The sequence below is a fragment of the Nomascus leucogenys genome, chromosome 9, assembly GCF_006542625.1.
Source record: "Nomascus leucogenys isolate Asia chromosome 9, Asia_NLE_v1, whole genome shotgun sequence".
Classification (NCBI taxonomy): Eukaryota; Metazoa; Chordata; class Mammalia; order Primates; family Hylobatidae; genus Nomascus; species Nomascus leucogenys.
In genome coordinates, this window is record NC_044389.1 from 98,330,800 (window position 1) to 98,354,207 (window position 23,408).

A 23,408-nucleotide genomic window follows, 5' to 3' on the forward strand; every position below is an offset into this window, starting at 1 on the left:
TCACAGGGAGAAAAGGCTTTGAGAAAAGACATTGCAGAAATTCCTTCTAATCCACCACACTGCATGGCCGTTGGTCTTCAGTTTGCAGAATCGTTCCCTTATTTTATATGACATGAATATTTTAAAATGTGAGATGGAAATACTATCTATTCTTTTACATTGATAATGGCTCTGGCGTTCTTTCTCCTTTATTTTATAGTGTCTGATGCAGTCTTTGCTCTGATACTTTATTTCTATTTTCTTCCAGCTTGTGGTGGAACGTTCTACATGGCTGAAGGCATCTTCAACAGCCCTGGCTACCCAGACGTTTATCCCCCTAATGTGGAATGTGTCTGGAACATCATCAGTTCCCCTGGCAACCGGCTCCAGCTGTCTTTTATGTAAATCCTTTTTTATGGTGTATTGTTTCAGTGCTAATGAATCTGTAGGAAAGAAATGCTGGTGCTAATAGGATGGGCAACTCACCTTGTAAGTGAAATTTAGGAAGTATTTTTCCAAATTTCCTGTTTCAGTCGTAGTTTGAGTTATAAACAGCATGAAGATTCTCTCGACCATGGTTCTTGAGTCCTGTCTAACATTCTCAAAAGTACATTCTTGAGTCCTTGGTGAATGAATGAATCTGTGGCCCGTTCATGTTCAGAGTACAGGAATCTTATCTTTTTTTTGGGATTAGACACATTAAGGTTCTTCCAGGGAATCACTAGTATTGTTTATTCCAGCAGGGCCCTCCCATCTCAATTAAGCATTCTTTACGCTTTTATCTTATCCCCACCTCAATCCACCATTCCTTCTCTTTCTATCAGAAGAATGATTTTGGGGCTGGGTGCAGTGGCTCATGCCTGTAATACCGCACTTTGGGAGGCCAAGGCGGGTGGATCACTTGAGGCCAAGAGTTCAAGACCACCCTGGCCAACATGGTGAAACCCCATCTCTACTAAAAATACAAAAATTAGCCGGGCGTGGTGGCGGGCACCTGTAATCCCAGCTGCTTGGGAGGCTGAGGCAGGAGAATCGCTTGAATCTGGGAGTTGGAGGTTGTGGTGAACTGAGATTGAGCCACTGCACTACAGCCTAGGCAACAGAGTGAGACTCCATCTTGAAAAAAAAAAAAAAAAAAAAAAAGAATGGTTTTGGAAGTTTTTTTAACTTCCAAACTTAAACTTACTTAAACTTTAAACTTAATTTTTTAGAACACTTTCATATTTCTCATTGAACTAGAACACTTTTTGTAATGGACTATAAATATAGAATTAGTAGTGGGATCCTATCACATTCTGAGTGGTCTTAGATTAAATTAGACAGCAACAATAATATCTCCTAGAGTAGATGTAAAAAAGAAGCACACGTTTTAATCAACTCATAGAGGTATATGTGACATGTCACACTGATAATGGATGGTTATTATATGTTGAGAGATAAGATGTTGGAATTTAAATTGCTGTTTTGAATTAAAAGTTATTTACCAGTCTATGTTACATTTTACCAGGCTGTGGTTGGGATTGCTAATTCTGTTTTGAAGAGAATATAAGTAACTTATTGTTGAGAGAGGAGGATTGTTTTGAGGACCCTGGCCTGTTTATTTAAAAGTCTTACTTTTCTTCCAAGACTTGCTAATCTGTGCATCAGGAACTGATTAAAAATATGGGACAACCATCCTATTTGTGGACCAAGTTCAAACATCTCAAGTTGCTTTTTCTAATCCTTCAATCAGACAGAGCCTCTTCAGGGTATAAGTGGCCTTGTGTTAAAACAAAGACACCCTCTGCGTGCCGAAAGGCAATGCAAGTTTAAACTGCCTCACAGGAAGGAGGTTTTGGTTTGTCTTTTTTTTTTTTTTGGAGACACAGTCTGGCTCTGTTGCCCAGGCTGGAATGCAGTGGAGTGATCTCAGCTCACTGAAACGTCCGCCTCCCGGGTTCAAGCTATTCTCCTGCCTCAGCCTCCTGAGTAGCTGGGATTACAGGCACATGCCACCATGCCAGGCTAGTTTTTATATTTTTAGTAGTGATGGAGTTTCACCATGTTGGCCAAGCTGGTCTCGAACTCCCGACCTCAAGTAATTCACCCACCTTGGCCTCCCAAAGTGCTGGGATTACAGGCATGAGCCACCGTGCCTGGCCTGGTTTGTCCTTGTCTTCACTAAGAGCACAGAGTTCTGGATGGGAAGAAATCTATATACTTTATGTTTACCAGACATATATTTATTCTTTTACTCAACAGATATTTATTAAGCTCCTAATATGTGCTAGGCATGTAGTTGGCACATGCTACTCACCTATGAGGTGCTTTCTATATATTGGTCAATAAAACACCATCATTGTCCTTAGAATAAAATCCAAAGCCCTTCGCACAGCTTTAGTAGGCTTATCAGAATTGCCACATAAAATGATTTTTTTTTTTTTTGGTCTTTTCCTCTTTGTCTCTTCCACATTCACATTGTTGACTGCTCTCATTCAGCGGTTGCCAGGAACTGAGCTAGGTGTTCAAGACAGATAAGATTTCAGGTCTTGATAAATTACTCATAAGCCAACATTAAGAAGCTATTTAATTAAATTCATTTTATTTCTGTGGGATAATAATAACAAGTTTCTATAAACAAATTTATAATAATTTCAAATTTCTAGGACTGTGAAGGTTAAAGAAGATGTCAAATTTAAAACGCATACCACACAGCTGCTGCATAGCAAATGTTCGGTGACCTAATTCTCTCAATCTTTACCATTTCTGAAGTATCTTCTGTGATAGTTCACAAATAAATCCAAACGGGCAGCACTAGGCTCTCCTTCCAGAGGATGGGAGATTACACACACAGAAAGCAAGTTTCATCTATTTCAGTGCTTAATAGACATTACATTTTAATTATATATATTTAGTTATATGGTATAGAACATCGTAATGACTCAGCTATTTCCTTTCTCGCCTGTAAGAAGTTAATTTTGATTACTCTGAGTTACTTGCTTTTTATTTTTAAAATGGATTTTTTAGACTGCAAGATGCCTCTTTTTTTGCAGTTGATTAATGAGAAGACAAGGCCTGTGAGTTATTTCTGCCCTGGTCTAAATTCTATCCAGATGGATGCTTGGAAACATTACCCTGGCGTGTGTGAGAGCATATGAGAAGCATGTGTATCACATCAAGCTCTAAAACATGGGGCTGAGATTGTGGTGAAACTGAGTAGGGAAGAAGACTGGAGAAATTATAGTTGAATCTGTAACAAAAAGGAACGGGGAGAAATAAAACCTAAAAAGGAGTTTTTTGTAAGACATATATTTAACCATTTATTACCCATAATATGACCAACAATATGAAATATGCTAAAATTGTTTTCTTCTGCTTCTCAGAAAGCAGAAAGGGAAGAAAGGGAGATCATTTTCCTCAGAAGGTAAATTACATGCAGTTGCCTCTAAAATCTTTCTATTCAAAGTGCAGTGGAATCTTTCTGACCAGTTACTTCACCCCTGTGGTTTGGTAGGCAGGGAATTGACAGAAATGGTATTTCATACTTGCAGAGTGCTTTTAGAAAGTGATTGGTCTCGGTTCAAGAATCAGAATGAGATAATAAGAAACGGTGATTGTACTATTTTTGTTCCACATCCTACATTTACTAACAGATCTAAGCCAAAGGGTGTAGTTGCTTGTAAAATGTACCAGCCTAAAGCAAAGACTTCCAAGCATAATAAAGCTTTTTTTGAAGTTTAATTTAATCCTTATAGGCATTTCCCTACCACCATGTCCAATGGAATGTCTTGTCTGCCGTCTAGCACTGGATTACACTAGTCTAGTACATAGATAAGACCTTCACTTTGTAATCTTCTGGAGCGTCAGACAGAATGCTAATGTGCATGTTGATCCCCTAGGATCTTGCTGAAGTTCACTTTCTCACTGAGTGGGTTGGTGCGGCCAGATTCCTTGTTTCATACGAGCTCTCCGGTGATGCTGGTGTTGCTGGATTATGCACTGCACTTTGAAAAGAAAGATTTTAGAGGCAACTCCATGTAATTTACCTTCTGAGGAAAATGATCTCCCTTTCTTCCCTTTCTGCTTTCTGAGAAGCAGAAGAAAATAATTTTAGCGTATTTCACATTGTTGATCATATTATGGGTAATAAAATTGAACCTGAATGTATTCACGAAACTTGGCAGCCATCCCAAAGATGGATTTAGACCAATTCCTTGCAAAATAAAAAAAAGATTGAAGATACAAATATTGCGTTATAAATCATCAGATTGTCAAAGGAGACAAATACCTGGTTTGCTTTGTCTGATGTGGATATATCCCGATTTCAATTATCAGTTATAGCTTGCTGTAAAAATTCCATCTAGACTAGTCCAGATGGTCTATACTGTAGTGACCCACCTTGGTGGGATTGTGAGAGCCACCAGCTTACCACCAGCCTTACTGATTTGGTTAGAGACCTACCAATGCTAGTATCTGGCTTGAGAGCTAGGGTAGAGCAGAGCTGACCAGTTCCTCCACCCCTGTGGTCTGGTAGGCAGGGAATGACCAGAGATGTGCCTGGTATGTTGATTAGTGGTAGGGTTTGAGGTGGCCAGAGCCTCCAGGCTGGTTATCTCTAACCATTCTCCCCCATTAGCTGAGCTAGAGCCCCAGGGGAGCATTATACTTAGCATAAAGTAAAATCTTGAAATGGAATCTTTCCATTCCCTTCCTTTCCTTTCCTTTCTTTTCCCCTTCCCCTTCCCTTCCCCTTCCCCTTTCCTTCCATTCCCCTCCCTTCCCCTTCCCCTTCCCCTTCTCCTTCCCTTCCCCTTCCCTTCCCTTCCCCATCCCTTCCCCTTCCCTTCCCTTCCCCTTCCCTTCCCTTCCCCTTCCCTTCCCTTCCCTTCCCTTCCCTTCCCTTCCCCTTCCTTCCCCTTCCCTTCCCCTTCCCTTCCCCTTCCCTTCCCCTTCCCTTCCCCTTCCCTTCCCCTTCCCTTCCCCTTCCCTCCCTTCCCCTTCCCTTCCCCTCCCTCCCCTCCCCTTCCCTTCCCTTCCCTTCCCTTCCCTTCCCTTTTTCCTTTCCCCTTTCCCCTTTCCTGTTTGAGTTCATACTTTCATTTCCTCGGGGTATAAACCTAGAAGTGAAATTGCTGGTTCATATGATAATACTATGTTTAACTTTTTGAGGAACCACCAAACTTTTCTATAGGGATGGACTATTTTAAATTCCCTTTAGTAATGCATAAGAGTTCTAATTTCTCCATATCCTCATCAACACTTCTTATTTTCCATTTTTAAATAATAAGCCTTCCTAGTGGTTTGCAGTGTTATCTCATTGTGGTTTTGATTTGCATTTCTCTAATGACTAATAATGTTGAAAATCTTTTCATGTTTTTATTGGCCATTCATAAATCTTCTTTGGAGAATTGTCTATTCAGTTTCTTTGCCATTTTAATTGGGTTATTTGTTTTTTAATTTTCGAGTTGCAGGAGTTATTTTATATTCAGGATACTAGCTTGGTCATGTGTTTTTATTTTCTTCGGGTATATATTTAGGGGTAGAATTTCTGGGCATTAATTGGATGTGCATTTAATTTTACAAGAAACTCCCAAATAATTATTCAAAGTGGCTATGTCAGTATGCAGTCCCACGAGGAATATATAAGACTTCAGTTGCTTTGCACACTTGTCAACAATTGATCTTGTCAGTCTTTTTATTTTAGCCCTTATGATGGGTGTGGAATGATATCTGACTGTGGTATTTAAGTTGCATTGCTCTGATGACTAATCATATAGAGTACTTTTCATATTCTTGGTAGCCATTTTATTGTCTTCTTTTATGAATATCTGCTCAAGCCCTTTGTCCACTTTTAATTTGGTTGTTTGTTTTTCCATTATCTGTAGGAATTCCTTTTATATTTGAACTATGAGTCCCTTGCTAGATAAATACTTTACAATTATCTCCCCTTTCCCCAGCCCGGTCTGTAACTTGCCTTTTCATTTTTTAAAATATATATATTTTTCTGGACAGGATCTCACTCTGTCGCATAGGCTGGAGTGAAGTGGCACGATCACCCCTCACTTCAGCCTCGATCTCCCAGGCTTAAGCAATCTTCCTGCCTCAGTCTCCCAAGTAGCTGAGATTATAGGCACAGGCCACCACACATAGTTACATTTTATTTTTTGCAGAGAGGGGGTCTTACTGTGTTGCCCAGGCTGGTCTCAAACTCCTGGGCTCAAGTGATCCTCCCACCTTAGCCTCCCAAAGTGCTGAGATTATGGTTGTGGGCCACCAAACACAGTCTATTTATTATCTTATTCATGTCTTTAATGAAATGTTTATTTTTGAATTCAAATTTATTAATTTTTTATCTTATGGTTAGTGCTTTTTGCATTCTGTCTAAGAAATATTTGCCCATCCCAAGGTCACAAAGATTTTTCTCCGTGTTTTCTTCTAGGATCTTTATGTTTCTAGCCTTTATATTTACATCCTTGAGAAATATCAAATTAGTTTCTGTGTATGAAGATAGGCAGAAGTAGAGGTTCTTTTTTCCCTCTCTCTCCATAAGGATATCCATTATTGCATCACCATTTGTTAAAATGACTTTTCCCCTTGATTTGTCTTGGCACCGTGGATTGAATTGGATTGGCTGTGTATTTGTGGGTCCCCTTCTGGAAATTCTTTCCTATTCCATTCATCCACTTGTCTACCCTTAACACCAATACCACTTTATCTTGAGTAGCTCATGTTTTTAAGCAGTAAGGCCAAGTTTTGAAAGTACTCAACTAGCACCTACATGTTCCAGACTCTTTAGATATGTTACCTATGAACATCATATGAGGTAGATACTATTTCCTATCCTCAACTCCCCATCACATCATAGTTGCAGAATATAAGACAAGTTGAATAGGTCACATTCAAGCACTAGCCTGTGTTGTCACAAATCCCATAATTTTGCTGCCTTTCCAGAAATTAAGTACATATGCCTTTGCAGGGCATTTAAGTGCCACCTAAATGATCCCATCATATTGCCCCAGTTACTTTTTAATGGTTTCTTTTTTTTATTATTTACCTTCAACCAACTCACACCTCAGTCTTAGAGGTACTCAGTGTTTTAAACAAACCAGGTATCTTGCAGTTTTCTGAATATGTCCCGCCCTTCTCTGCACATGTGCCTTGGTGTCATGATTCTTTGCCCACCATCTATACTCCTTACATCCAGCTAACATGTGTATTTCCATCTCAAAAAGTCTTTCCATCAAGCTATTGCAGAGCCCCACAATCAGAAGTGATGCCTCTGCTTTGCAATTCTTAAACTCCACTTTATAGCTCCGATGGCACTCACACTATTCTGCCTTATATATTTTTTTCTGTATTCTTGCCCAGTTTTGCCCACTAGGAAGAAAACTCCTTGAAGGAAGTGTATTCATTGTCTTTGTAGCTATTGAATACACATTTCAACAAATCCAAGTGAAAGAAATTTTTTGAGACAGCTGAATAATCTTGTGATCAAAGTTAAACTTTAAAAAAGTGAACGGGTTAACCTAGCATGTGATCCAGGAGAATCCCAAAGTCCATTCTCTCAATTTAATCCCTATAAATATTTTTTCCCCAAATCAGATCTTTCCAGTTGGAAGACTCTCAGGACTGCAGCAGAGATTTTGTGGAGATCCATGAAGGAAATGCCACGGGTCACTTGGTGGGACGATACTGTGGAAACTCCTTCCCTCTCAATTATTCTTCCATCGTTGGACATACCCTGTGGGTCAGATTTATCTCAGATGGTTCTGGCAGCGGCACAGGCTTCCAGGCCACATTTATGAAGAGTAAGTTGTATCTATTTTAGTGATAGCTTCCAGAATATGTCTTACAAACTGGAAATAATAATTTTCTCAGTAATATATTAAGCAAGAACAATCCTAAACTCTACACTATTTTCCTACATTGTCTTTGTGAGTTACCTTATAACATATTAGAAAAACTGAATTATATATGAATGGCTCAATAAGGGCAAGGAAGAGCACTCTCAATGGTTCTATTGTTCTTTTTAAGCTCTAATTTCTACCTAATATTAAATTAGTTTTTTTCATGATATTGCAGTAGAGTCTTGTAATATAGTTTAGGTTTGGTGTATTTATATCAAGTGTGTTTTATTTGATTTCATAAACTGCATTCTTCACATTTAAGACATTTAGTATTACTTTGAGATTGGCTTAAGTGCTCAAATATAAGAATAGGATATTCTTGTAATAGTATAAAATGTTAAATATTTTTATTCTCTAGCTCAACTTTTCCATTATTGGCTATTTCATATGTGATTTCAAACTATCAGTTTTTCTTGTAAATTTTTTTAAATGTTCTGTTCTTTTGAAAAACAAAGCAAAATAGATAAACCAAAATTAGAGAGTGGGGCTGCTCACTCCACCTGCCCATGTCCCCAAGTCCCCTAGGAGCTGGGAACCCCTTTTCACATGGGAAGTTGTGGCCTCTTTTCACACCATGCAACATTTTAAGGACCTTTTCTAAGGATGTGATAGCCCAGAAACCAAAAAAGAAGCAGTATTTCTTTCAAAAGTCAGAAAAGAAATCACAGTCAATTAAAAGTCCATCCTTTTCAACACCCTTTGCCTTTTGTTTTTTTTTTTCATTTGATTAAAGAGCAACTCTAAGTGGGTCTGATTTACTACTCTGTCTTCCCTCCTAGTATTTGGCAATGATAATATTGTGGGAACTCATGGGAAAGTCGCCTCTCCTTTCTGGCCTGAAAACTACCCACACAACTCCAATTACCAATGGACAGTAAATGTGAATGTATCTCACGTTGTCCATGGTAGAATCTTGGAGATGGACATAGAAGAAACACAAAACTGCTATTATGACAAATTAAGGGTGAGTTTCCACATGCAATCAATGTTCATAAATATTGGTGAATTGCTATTGGTAAAAATAAATCCAAGGTAATGTCTATTCAAGCATTTGCAAATCATGTGGGATAGTCTGCTCTAAATCATGTTTAGAGCAGACTGCATCTAGATTACATGGACAAAGGCAATTTCAGTATTGTATTTATTATTTTCCATTTCATATCTAAGGAGTTTTTTAGGATTATTATAATTTTCCTGTTGAGCTTTGTCTAAGCATGCATGTATGTGCTAAGTATTTATTCTGTCTTATTTCCTACTATCCTCTTTGTTTTTATGTTAGAGTATTAAAAATTTTAAGGGTCATATAAAAATAAATGTAAATATAAAAATCATGGTGATCGTTGCTATCCAGACATTGGCTACTGTATCAATTCCAGAAACACAATCGGATTCTTACAGGCTGTGACCACACCTTATTCATCTTGGATTCTTGGTCATGAATAGAACCCAGTGCCTGATGGGTGCCCAATATGTATGGGAATGACTATTACATAATTTGTTTGGTAGAGGATTTTATAATAACTGTTAATATGAATTTGTCCTGAGCTATTTAAAAATTATCATAGAATACGCCTCAAAATAGGTAATTTGAGATTTTAAAACCAAAGGTAGGAGATTCACTAAGTGCTTTGAACGTGGTGAGCCCTGCAAGTTTTGGTTATTTTGTTGTCATTAATTCTTCTTTCCTTCTGTGGAAATATGGAGTCCTTTAGGAAACCTGTCCACTTTCTCTCATTAAAGCTTTTCTCTTCTTGTTATTTTCCCTTCTTTCTTCCTAATTCCTCCCTTTGAAGCCCCAAAGCACATTTATTAAGTACTGTTGGTAGGCAACCATCCTGGTTCCTATTTTTTCATCCACAAATTTTTCTGTAAATCATCTTATGAGTGATTCCCACAGCATATGTTTATTAATATAATTCTGCAACAAAGATGCAAATGTTTTCAAAACATTAAATTACCTTCAATAATATTTTATATTCTCTGGCAGGATCTGTTTTAAGCTAAAATAAAATGTTTACTCATTTGTCATTTTTTTGTTATGATAACATTGTAATAATGTAAGGCATATTTTTTATTTTATCTTTTTATGAAGAAAAATATAGATGATTGACTAAATACAATGCTGTATTATCTGTTTTTATGTGCAGATCTATGATGGGCCTAGCATTCACACCCGCCTAATTGGAGCTTACTGTGGTACCCAGACTGAATCTTTCAGCTCCACTGGAAATTCTTTGACATTTCATTTTTACTCCGACTCTTCAATCTCGGGGAAGGGATTCCTTCTGGAGTGGTTTGCAGTGGATGCACCTGATGGTGTTTTACCTACCATTGCTCCAGGTGTGTTTGGTAATAAATGAAGTTCTTTTTAGGACTGGTATGTGCAGGCCAATGTTTCAAAGGGTCCTATCATAACAGGGGCCAGATATAAACATAAGAATAAGTACAGCCCCAAAGCCCTTCCACCATATGTTCAGGTGTTATTTTAAGTTCATAAACACTACCTTTTGTAAAAATTGTACATTTCTTTCTAAAAAATGCAGGTTTCCCATTATATTGTTTATATTATAATAATTAGGGGCTTGATATCCATAAGATCATCCACTTACAATTTCTAGAGACCACTTTAGAAATCCCTGAAAATTTGATTTGCACATACTACACATGTACATTCACACACACACACACACACACAATCAGTTAGTTAAGGATCAACTCATAAAAGTAACTATTTTTCCTCTGCATTTTATTTCAAATGTACCTTCAGAAATGCTTCAGTTTCTCCTTAGCTGGTTGTAAATTTCCATATTTCAAAGTAAAATGGGCTGAATTTTAAACTTTTAGTTTACTTTTTTATATTCCTAATCCCCTCAGTGAAAGTAATATTGAGCTAGCATTGTTTGGGGAGACTTTTTTCTTGAAAAATTTTTAAATGAGGCCAGGTGCGGTGGCTCATGCCTGTAATCCAAGCACTTTTGGAGGCAGAGGCAGACAGATCACTTGTGGTCGGGAGTTCAAGACTAGCCTGGCCAACGTGGCAAAACCCCATCTCTACTAAAAATACAAAAATTAGCTGGGTGTGGTGGAGCGCATCTGTAGCCTCAGCTACTCAGGAGGCTGAGAAATGAGAATTGCTTGAACCAGGAGGGAGAGATTGTAGTGAGCTGAGAACATGCCACTGCACTCCAGCCTGGGTGACAGAGTGAGACTCCGTTTCCAAAAGAAAAGAAAAGAAAAGCAATTTATTTAAATGAATTTGAGGGTTTCTTATGGATTTGAGGATTGACATAGAAGAAATTCATCAGATATTTCTTGGAGGATATTCTAAGTCCTTGAATACTTGATTGGAGCACAGAATCATGGTATCTCATTGAAGAATATTCGAACTCTGAACTTGTTCTATGACTTAAAAGATTAGCCTATTTGCTTCTAACTTCTTATATCGGCAGAAGTCACTAATAAAGATAATTTGTACTTATATTTATTTAATGTCCCTTAGTATTCCATTCTGAAATGTTGTTCTTACTTCTCTAATAAGATGCTTTCATGACATTGAATACAAATCTCTTCCTTAAAATATTGATCTGTTTATCTAAGAGCAAAGAACCATCAGCAAGATTGACAAATGCAATTTAAAGGCAACATTTAATTCTGGAGGGATATATCCAGAGTGCTTAGAAATAAACTTGAGTTAAGCTTTCTTTTATATTTACAACCCTCAAGGTAGAAAAGGAATTATTTACTTGTGTAAAATATTATACCAACAAATTTTCTTCTAATATTTTATTATGAAATTCCATAATTGTATGATGTAAGTGGACAGGTGAAGAAGAGAGCCATAAACTTTATTTTTCTTAGTCAAGAAGAAAAAGGAAAAAGGAAAGTAAGGGGTCAAGAGAATTTTAGAGTTTACTAATTATCTGGATGGCATAAGTGATTATCTTGTAATGATACCACACTGTGAAAGTGTCATTAAAACTAAAAAAACCTTAATATTTTGAAATATATCAACTTACTGAGCATTGTCCTATCAGTATTTCTTTTCTTTTTTTTTTTTTTTTTTTTGAGATGGAGTCTCGCTGTGTCGCCCAGGCTGGAGTGCAGTGGTGCAATCTCGGCTCTCTGCAAGCTCCGCCTCCCGGGTTCATACCATTCTCCTGCCTCAGCCTCCCAAGTAGCTGAGACTACAAGCACCCGCCACCACGCCCGGCTAAATTTTTGTATTTTTTTGTAGAGATGGGGTTTCACCGTGTTAGGCAGGATGGTCTTGATCTCCTGACCTCATGATCTGCCCACTTCAGCCTCCCAAAGTGCTAGAATTACAGGCATGAGCCTCCGCATCCATCCTGTCCTATCAGCATTTCTTATACACACACATATATTTATTTTAAATCAACACATATTTATTGAGAATTTATTATGGATACACTGAGGAGACTAAGAAAGGAAAATGAGATTCAATCTCTACTCTTCAGGTGCTTACAAGTAATGGGAACCAGGCATAGTGGCTCATGCCTATAATCCCAGCACTTTGGGAGGCTGAGGCGGGAGGGTTGTTTGAAGCCCAGGAGTTTGAGACCAGCCTGGGCAACAGAGGGAGACTCCATCTCTACAAAAGATTTAAAAAATTAGGTAGGCATGGTGGTGCATGCCTGTAGTCCCAGCTACTCGGGAGGCAGAGGCAGGGGAATCGCTTGAGCCTAGGAGTTCAATGCTGCCAGTGAGCAGTGATCATGACACTGCACTCCAGTGAGACCCTGTCCTAAAAATAAATAAATAAATAAATGGTAAAAATAAATAATAAAAGAGATTGGGAAAGAAAAAGCACTCGTATGTCAGTTAAATAATGGTATCGTAATTAAATGGGTAAATGACAAAGCAATTGGTACCAATAGCAAATAAGCAAGGGAAGAAAAATGAGCTTCCTGTGGACTAGGGTCAACTGAAGGAAATTCAATGTGTCAAGTAGGAAAAGCAGTCAGTGTGTCAGTCAGGAAAAGCTCAGCCATATGGCGGTAACAAATAATTTCAAACTCTTAGGGGCTGAAAACAACAGGTCTCCTTCTACATGTTCCTCTTGTGTTAACTGGGTGCTTCTCATCATCCATCACTTCCTAACTCAGGCTGTTGGAGCTGCCATTGTCTGTGATATTGCCTGAGACCATGGCAGGAGGCAAAAGAGCCCTTGGATGTCTCGGTTTAAAAGTGCTCAGTGTAAAGTAACACATGCCTTTTGCTCGTAGTTCATTGGCCAAAACCGGTCAAATGGCCTCTCTCAGCCACTCGAAGAATGCAGTTCTACCTTGTGTTTGGAACTGGAGACAAAGGAAATATTTGGCAAACAGCACTAATGACCCACAGTCATTATAACCATATTTCATAAATTCAAGATAAGAAATATTTCACGTAGAGGAAAACCTTAAAATTTGAAGATACTGGATAACATTCAGCATTCAGATTTTCCATGTGAAATTGCTTAAAAAAATCTGTAGCGTACATAGTAATAGGATAAAGAAATTAGGACCTAGTTCTACAACATTTTATATTCACTTCCTGTTGGTCCTGAGAACATTCAAACATATTATGGCATAAAAGTCATACACTTCTGAAATGGTGAAGAATGGATCTCTGAAATCTATTCCTCCATAAAAGTGATGGCAAAAATAATTGTTAAAATCAACTTTTTGAGAACTCTGGAAATAGACCAAAGCCTTACAAGAATCTGAGGCATATTTATTCAAGAAAAATCACTGAATCTCAGTAAGAGTCATTTTTGTGGCATTCTCTTCCTATTCCCATCTCTCTCTCCCTCCTCCTAGCTTTGTAGTAGCCTCATGACCACAGTAGCTGTGAAAATGAGCAGCTTTAACAGCCATGGGTGGTGGGGCCGCAGATGTCCAGAAGACAGCCCATCTCCTCAGCATTGCCATTATTCCAGTTTAGCGACTTCCTGGAAAACTGCATTCTCAGGTCTTGTCTTCACAGGACCTGGGCAAGAGCTCACTCTTGTGTAAACAGCCCTGTCCCTGGGGTCTTTGCCGAACACAATCAGCAACAGCTGTTTCACATCACAACCATGTGAGGCAGTGACACCAGTTACAGCTAATGAGAAACTGACTAGTAAACTTGAAAGGAAAAAATGGGGAAGGAGATGCCCACTGGGGCTTTGAAAAGCTCCGACATGTTTCTGGAAATCTAGAAGGCCACACACATAAGCCCAGCTGTACACATGCCCAGAAATAGACCCTGAGAGGGCCCTAATCTGTCACCTCAAAATTGCCTAGATATAAATTACATAAGTAACTACGCAAAAGTGATAAAGAAACATGAGAAACACAGGAATGAATACAGTTCCACCACAGTAATACAGGGGATCCTCTACGTGTCTTTATTGATGCCTAAATAGTCAGCACTCAATATTAAACGGGTTATATAGCAAAATTATGGTGAAAATGGAGAACACAATGCATTTTTTTGCATCAAAGATCAATTACGGAAATTGCAGCTCTCAATCAGTGGGTTACGTACGATATTCATTGATTTCTCTGAGAAATCGTTTCAATTGGTTGCTTGTTTTCAGTAGAGGGCTGTCACTTTCAAGTGAAAAAGTGCTAGCTAGCGTCTTTTCCATTAGGGCTGTGTCAAAGATGTTGCTTTCTATTCTACAGGTGCTTGTGGTGGCTTCCTGAGGACGGCAGATGCACCCATGTTTCTCTTCTCCCCGGGCTGGCCTGACAGTTACAGTAATAGAGTGGACTGTACGTGGCTCATCCAGGCTCCAGACTCTACCGTGGAACTCAACATCCTTTCCCTGGACATTGAATCTCACCGAACGTGTGCCTATGATAGCCTTGTGATACGAGATGGTGAGAACATTACAAAGAATGCTGAGTTTCAACCCTGACACATATTTAGTTCTAGTCCATTATCATCAGACTTGCATACTGCCTCCATCTGTTTGGTTTGGAATTACACAGATATTATGGTCAAGGAAGGCATCAGTACCAGAATTGGCTACAACTTCTGAAGGACATAGGAAAGTATTAAATTACCTGTCACAGAATGTCAGGAATAGCACATTTCTATAAGGAAAAAAGGCATTTTTAGAGGCTTAAGAAGGAAAGAATAGTCTGAATGTCAACATTGTTCACCTGTCCTATTGAGATACCTCTGAGATAAATATTGATATTTTATATTTCTGGCTGAAAAAAATAATTATAATTGTAATGTGACTGGACACGGTGGTTCACACCATAATCCCAGCACTTTGGGAGGTCGAGGCAGAAGGATCACTTGAGTCCAGGAGCTCAAGACCAGCCTGGGCAGCAGAATGAGACCCTGTCTCTAAAATAAGAAGAATGTAAAATAGTAATGTATTCATTTCTCTTTGTCCCCTGAATCTGGGTAGAATAGGTAGAATTAAGGAGTGATATTGTTGTATTCTTTCCTCTGTACACAGGCATGGTGTTGCTATGTGACATAAAGTTAGAGACATAAATATTGCTGATGTATGCCTTATACAAAATTGGGCTTCACAGTTTGCATGGACTGGAATGAAGGAGGACAGCAGAAAGGCCACATCCTCCACATCAGTATTTCTCAGTGTGGCCCCCAGATCCACAGCATCATTTGTTAGATGTGCACATTCTCAGCAAAAAGAAACATGTTTGCCTTTGGCCCACAGGTTGCTAGTGTGCAAGATCTTTTCTCCCTTATCCCTGATCCCTAGAGCCCTGCTGAGTGAGAAAAACTGAATGGTGGAGGTGCTTTATGTCCCTTCTGTAGAGGCAAGACACTAAGTAGAGACTCAAGTCAATCATACACACATGATGAGATGTCAAAGTGTGACTCTCCCCCATTTTCCCATCAGCAATTGGCTATCAGCATGTTGCACAGAGGAGCATCAAAGCACCAGAATGCTCTCTTCCCATCTAAGCCTTCCTGTGCATATTGAAATTTAAAACTTTTCATGTAATGGAAAGGATGTGTCCTTGCACACATATTCTAGTGTTCAGAACCTATTAGAAGCTTTAAAAAGTGTCTTCAAAGGAAATCTTCAGTAGGTAACTGCATAAATGAAGTAAATTATGCTTATTCTTTTAAAATCACATTCCATTGAGTTGTTTTTGTTTCATCACTAACTTCTCTTGGAAGCAGGGAGACTGGGGAGCAGTCCTTTTTTCCTGTGTGGCCTTGCACAGGTCACTAAGTGGCTCCAAACCCATTCTATCTGTGAGATAGACAAATACCTCCCTCACAGGCTTTTTCTGAGGATTAAGGAAAGTAATAAATACATTTTTTTAAGCAAAAGTACAAGCATTTTGTAGATGACGAATTTGGAATAGTTTAGATTTCAGTTTACTTAGATGGAAATTTCTAAGAGAGGTTTAATCAGTGTCCTTGCTCAGGCACACGGCGGCTTGAAAGAGCTAAAGAAACTAAGGTGCGTGCCAAAACGACACAAATATTTTAAATTGGTTATGCGGACTTTCCGTATGGATTCCTTTTTATGCACTGGCAATGTGGGTAGATGCTCAATAAGGTTCCTTCCTTCCTCATTTGTTTAATTATTCAAGAAATAGTTACTGAGTGCCTAGTCTGTGTCAGTTGGTGGGTATTGTAGTCATTTACACATTGTTAGTATATTTTTATGACTAAATTTTAAATTCCACTTCAATTATTTGTTCTTTGCCCAGCTAGCCTTTTGCTTCTGAGTAGCAGAAGCATGTAACATTCTGAAGCAAATATCTAAAGCCAACTGGCCACAGACAAAGATACTTATAGGCTATTCCTGCTCATGCAATTGGCCCGTCATCACAGGCCTTTTGCTGTATGGAGGCTGTGAACCTTCCTGGGCTACCCCAGAGAGGGTCATGCAGCATTCTTGGGAGAAATGAGTCACTGTCCCACCTCCTTGTTCATTTTATAGAGTTGCTGTGGTTCAAAATGAATCAGTTTCCTCCAGACCACGCACCTACCCATTCTGTATACCGAAGATTTCTCCAAACTGAGATTCCATGAAACTACATTGGTCCTAGAAAAACTTTTAAATAGAAAAGAAATTGTATAAAAAATCAGTAATCCTTTAATCTAGTTCCAGATCTTAAGCGTACGTTCTTCATGAACTTAGATAAATCATTTAATAGCATGGTTTTGGGGCATCTGAGGTTAATCTACAAAGGTTAACATCACTGTTAACTTCTATCTCTATGCCCTTGCATGCAGCAAAGAGACTTGTATCTCCTGTAAGATTCAGTTCCTCATATACAAAATGAGGATAAAAATAAATGCCTACCTAATAGTGTCACTGTGAAGATAAAATCAGATAGTACATTTGAAGCACTTAAAGGGGTATATAGTCATTGCTCAATAAATGTCAGTCTTGAATAATCTTGGGGCCTCAGTGTCTATATCTGTAAAATGAAGAGGTTGGACTAGAGAAAGAATTCCCAAGTTGCCTTCTAGTGCTAGCTTTTACTCTTCTTTGACTTCCCCTCCTCTTTAAAGATTAGGCTCAATCTTTCTGCAATCCATATGTTGAGGTTTTGGAAGGCTCCAGAAATACCCCAGTACTCAGTATGAAGACTGAAGGGGTGGGTGGGCAAGTAACAAACCATCTGTGATTTTTGGGTCATCTTCCCGCTAATGAGTGGGCTAATCAACAAGCACTTATTTTGAGACAAGCATTGTTTCACCAGATGATCTGGAGTGAATTTTAGAAAAGAAATAAAAATCAGTAGACTCAACTCAGTTTCATCCAGTGATAAAATATACACGTGAATGAATGACATATAATAAACTTCAAAATTTTGTAGTACAGGTAATCAGAGAATAAGTCAACAAAAAATAATATTGGGCAAAATGTGTAGCAAAATAGCATAATGAAGTGCACTTACTATAAATGCAAAGGAAGTATAAGAGATACATTTTTGAATTATAAAGAACACAAAAGTTTCCAGAGATCAGAAACCCTCCAAAGAATGCCATTTCGAGCATTTTGTATTTATAAGTCTGCCATTACATTTGTAATTACAAGAATAGAAAATAACTTATTTTCTAAAGTAGTTAATAATGAATGAGTTTCAAGTTGTAGTCAGTGCCACAAAGAATCCATGTGGCTGGTTGTATAAAAGGGTATATTTACTCATGTCTCATATTCTATTTTTGTTTTTTATAAACTTGAAATTTATTAATTCTCTGCCTTAGGACAAAAGAAAAAAAAACAACATTTTTCCCAGCCACGGCATCCAAGTCTGCCATAATCCCCTTTGCTCCATTTTGGTTTCAGCCGGCACAAGGGCTTTGATCAAAGCTTGTATCCAAGATAATCAAGATGAAAGGAGACTTGAGGTGCCCCTGCTGTCCTTTGTTTCTCTGTGGGGGTGGGGCACAATTGCTGGTACTCTTCTCTCACCCTCCACACAAGTGTGTGGTTGTTTTTATACCAAAACAAACAAAAGCAATGAACAAATACAAATGAAAAGTTTTGTTTAAAAAAAACCCACTGGCACTGAAGAAAGGGCATATAAAATTGCATACCTTTTGGTGAATGACATGTAACATTAGTGTAGGATCTGAGGTCAAAGAGCCAACTTATTTTTTTTCTTTTACCTACTTGACCTTCAGCAATCAGAGTAACTGAGGTCAGAGTCTCTAATCGACACACATATCATCACTGGGCCTCCATCGCTTCCCAATCCCAGGTACTCTGATTTTGAGTTTTAGTGACAGGGAGAACTGGCAGCCAGTTTTTAGAAAGACAGTGGAAACTGTCAAAGATGTCTTTATCAAAAAGGGTAAAGAACCCAGCACTTTGGGAGGCTGAGGAGGGCGGATCACTTGAGATGAGGAGTTGAAGACCAGCCTGGCCAACATGGTAACCCCCCCGCCTCTACTAAAAATACAATAGTTAGCCAGAAGTAGTGGTGCACCCCTATAAAACCAGCTACTCAGGAGGCTGAGGCAGGAGAATCGCTTGAACCCGGGAGGCAGAGGTTGCATTAAGCCAAGATTGTGCCACTGCACTCCAACCTGGGCAACAGAGGAAGACTCCATCTCAAAAAAAAAAGGGCGGGGGGTGGAGGTAAAGAAAAGGCAGGAAGCACCATTGCAAGCTGGAGCCAGAATGATATCACCCCTGAGGGGTCCTTCTTTTTGAGAATCCCATTATCTCCTACGAATCCTGTTGTTCTGAGAAAAATGTGTAAGCTGCTTTGGCTAAGCTGCAAATGATTGTAGAGTAGATTCTCAAGACTGTATTTTCATGTTGTTCCCTTTCTTTCAACGTAGGAGACAATAACTTGGCCCAGCAGCTGGCAGTTCTCTGTGGCAGAGAGATCCCTGGGCCCATCCGGTCTACTGGAGAGTACATGTTCATCCGCTTCACCTCGGACTCCAGTGTAACCAGGGCAGGCTTCAATGCATCCTTTCACAAGAGTAATGAGTTCAAATATTTTTTAATCCCATGTTATCTCCTCTCTTTTTCCCTCTCTTTCTCTCTTCCTAATATAATTTTTTTGGGCACCAGGACACAAGACAAGTCAGAGGACATGGGTCTCTGCCTAAGCTCTGGAAGGCTGGCTCCCCTTACATCAATGCTGAGTCCTGATCCAAAGCACTGGGGCCAAGTCGTACAAAAGTGTGCTGCCTTCAGGTCTCTGGTGGGGCATCTTCGCTCCAAAGGTGGTGTGTCCAGGGAATGCATGAGAGAGAGCTTTAAAGCAATTTTTCAGCCTAGCTGAGGGCTGGAACTAGATAGAGCACAGCTCATATCCATCACTCATCAAAGGAGCAAAGCATCATCATTTATCCTCATAATTACATGGTTGAAGTCATCCATCTGAGGGTTGGCAGGAAGAGTTTGTTGCTCTTGAAATATGAATTTGGTGAGTCAAAAGTGGGCACCATATATGGGATACCATCATGCACAGTATGATTGAGACTTTTCAAACTTGACATGTGAAGTCCAGTAACAGCCTTAAATCCAAACTAAATGAAAAGTAATAAAGTAGTCCAAGGAAGAGTGAAAGATTCTCATGTTTTCAATCGAAAAACATAATTTTAAAGTAGATTCTCAATCTAACATTAAAAATTAATCTAATATTTCCTCCTTGCTTATATATACCTTTTATAAAGTAGGGAGCAACTGAAGATAAGTTGTGTTCCTCACGCTCAAGGGAGGCAGGCTGCATAGTGGCTTAAGAGCATGGGCTTTGGAACTAGCCCTAAGATGCATTTTCACCTCTACAATTTAACTAGCTGTGTGAGATGTCTGCCCTTACTGGTGAGCTTCTAGTCCCTGACAACTGGAGAATTAATGCCTCCTCCTTTCATCCTCTTCCTTTATCTCCTGCCCTCTCACTGTCATGTATATATTAATATGTATCACAACTCATTATACATACATACATGTATATATATATGTATGTATATAGAAAGGGTAGAACCATTGTAATTCATTTATATGTGTATGTATATGTGTGTTTATATATGTATATAATATATATAAATATGTATGTGTATCTATGTATATATACATACTTGGCAGCTCCCGGTCTAGAATGTATTTCAAATTTAACCTGTGAGTGGTATAATGGACTTTGGAGACTCAGAAGTGGGGAGGATGAGTGGGGTATGAGGGATAAAAAACTACATATTGGGTGTAATGTATACTAGTCAGGGAACCAGTGCACTAAAATCTAGACTTCACCAGTATGCAATTCATCCATGTAACGAAAAACCACTTGGATCCCAATTAGATAGATAGATAAATAGATGATAGATAGATAGATAGATAGATAACAAAAAAATTTCGCCTTTGAAAGTTGAACACTTTATTCCCACCCTTTTCCATGCCACCACCCCCCAATTCTACACTCCTCATAATCTTAGCAAATGGAAAGTACATTTTTCTCATTATTTAAGTCAAAAATCTTGATGTTATTTTTGACTTTTCTGTTTGTCTCACACTTAACCATCAACAAATCACACTGGCTCTACCCTCATAATGTATCTAGATTCCAACCACGCCTCTCCATTTCTGTTGCTACCAGCCTAGCCCATGCACCTATCATCTCTCCTTGGCCTCAGGCGGTCCCCTCCTTATTGGACACTCTGCTCCTGCCCTTCCCTGTCCTCCACCCCTTACAGTCTAAGGACTGCACATAGAGTGATATTTTCAAACTTAAGTGAGATCATGCCATTCTGATCCCCAAAACCCTTCAACGTCTTCCTCTTTTTTTTTTTTTTTTTTTTTTAAGACAGAGTCTTGCTCTGTTGCCCAGGCTGGAGTGCAGTGGCGTGATCTCGGCTCACTGCAAGCTCCGCCTCTTGGGTTCACGCCATTCTCCTGCCTCAGCCTCCCCAGTAGCTGGGACTACAGGCGCCCACCACCGTGCCCGGCTAATTTTTTTTTGTATTTTTAGTAGAGATGGGGTTTCACCGTGGTCTCGATCTCCTGACCTCGTGATCCACCCGCCTTGGCCTCCCATAGTGCTGGGATTACAGGCGTGAGCTACCACGCCCGGCCCCTCTTCTTACTCAGAATAAGCCTTTTCAGTTTCCTTCATGACCTAGCCATGCTACCTTTGGAATCTCTCATTCTGCCTCATCCATTCTGACTTCCATGATGTACCTCTAACACATCAAGCCTTTACACTAACTGTTTCCTGAACTGGAATATTTTCTCCTCCATAACCATCTGGCTTGATCCTTCATTTCATTCATGTCTCTGCTAAGATGTTACTCCAATGACGTGGCTTTTCTAACTTAACTCTAATAACAATAAAGTACCCTTCTCCCTCTTCTCATCCATTTTTCTTTATAGAATTTATCACCATCTCACATATCATGTATTTGTTTATTGTATGTCTTCCCATCTATAAAGAAATTTTTATGAAAGCAGGTAATTTGTCTTGATTACTTACCTCTGTATCCCAGATCTCAACGACCACCACAAACTGAGTAGCCAATAGCATGCGCTCAATACATGCTTGTTATCATCATCATTTCCTGCACTCTGGCTTTATTTTGAAGCACTTTTATTGCCTCCCTTTGAAAACCCCCCAAGAAAACTAAGAAAGCATAAAAATCCAGCTGCCAATGCTATTTAAATAACCGACCTTTGTTTCTTTGTGGGAAGGCTGCGGTGGCTATTTGCATGCAGACAGAGGGATCATCACGTCCCCCAAGTATCCGGAGACTTACCCATCCAACCTCAACTGTTCTTGGCACGTCCTGGTCCAAAGTGGCCTGACCATTGCTGTCCATTTTGAACAACCTTTCCAGATTCCAAATGGAGATTCTTCTTGCAACCAGGGGGATTACTTGGTGGTAGGTCTTGCTTGCTACCCTTTCTAATTACATTTTCCATAGACTTCATTCAGAAAACAAAATGATGATTTTTCTCTCCTGGGACATAAATGGATAAGAATTACGTACTCCTTCTTTTGCAATGTAAAGGAGTTGATGCAATTTTAATTTGTCTTTCCAGCTAAGAAATGGTCCTGATATCTATTCTCCACCCTTGGGACGCCCTGGAGGAAATGGTCATTTCTGTGGCAGTCATGCTTCATCAACTCTGTTCACCTCGGATAATCAAATGTTTGTTCAGTTTATTTCTGATCACAGTAATGAAGGGCAAGGATTTAAGATCAAATATGAGGCAAAGAGTTTAGGTAAGCATTTTTACTGAGAATTATATCTACTTTTCCTGCAATTGCTTGATCTTCTTTGATATAAAGTTTTCTTTTCTGAACTAACAGTAATAGAATTAATAAGAATACCTACTCTCAAGTACTTATTATATTTGATACATTCAGTATCTCATCGTGACTACTTTTCAAGTAAAGTATCATTATTTCCATTTTAAAGATAAGTAAAATGAGGCTTGGACTTTTCTAAGGCCACATACCTAATTAGTGACCAAAGTGAAATTTTCCATAAGATAAACTATTCTTCTTGATCCCTGAAATTCCTTAGACCTTTCCATTGTAATATGTCTAATTGTAAGTTAATTCTAGTTACAGAAACATTATAAGACTTACATTTACCTTATTTTATAATAATTTGTATGCTGTTTTTAAAAGAACACATAATTTTTTGATTCTATTATTACTGATTTAATTATATATTACATGATATCCTTAATTGCTTGTACTAATTACACTTGATTATAATTGCATTTAATTCTACTGTAATGATTTGATTTTGATGACATTTGCTTTTTAGTAATGTTTAATTGAATGAATAAATAAGTAAGTAAATAGGCATCACTTCAAAAAAAGGGAGTAATGTCAGTAGAAAGTAATATAATAATAAATTTTTGCTTTGTCCCACCTGAATTTAGATAATATAGATTTCAAAATGATCCTATGACTTGAATCCCAGATTCGTATATTTATATATATATAAAAATGAAATCATATGTTTTATTGCACATTGTATGAGGTTTAAAGTCAACATGGTTTCTTTATTTTGGTAAAAGAGATGAATAAGAGTCTTCACCAACTGACACACAAAAATAAGCGAATAGCTTGAGTAAGG

General features: G+C 38.6%; 1 protein-coding gene across 1 annotated transcript in view; it reads left to right on the forward strand.

Moving 5' to 3' along the window:
* Positions 1–23,408, forward strand: part of CUBN (cubilin) — a 301,694-nt gene that overhangs the window by 183,652 nt on the left and 94,634 nt on the right. The window contains exons 36-43 of the mRNA XM_003257683.2: positions 248–380; positions 7,561–7,766; positions 8,645–8,829; positions 10,013–10,205; positions 14,534–14,731; positions 19,155–19,301; positions 22,006–22,196; positions 22,357–22,540. Coding sequence (XP_003257731.2) covers positions 248–380; positions 7,561–7,766; positions 8,645–8,829; positions 10,013–10,205; positions 14,534–14,731; positions 19,155–19,301; positions 22,006–22,196; positions 22,357–22,540 — 1,437 coding nt within the window. The remainder of the gene's footprint in view (positions 1–247; positions 381–7,560; positions 7,767–8,644; positions 8,830–10,012; positions 10,206–14,533; positions 14,732–19,154; positions 19,302–22,005; positions 22,197–22,356; positions 22,541–23,408) is intronic.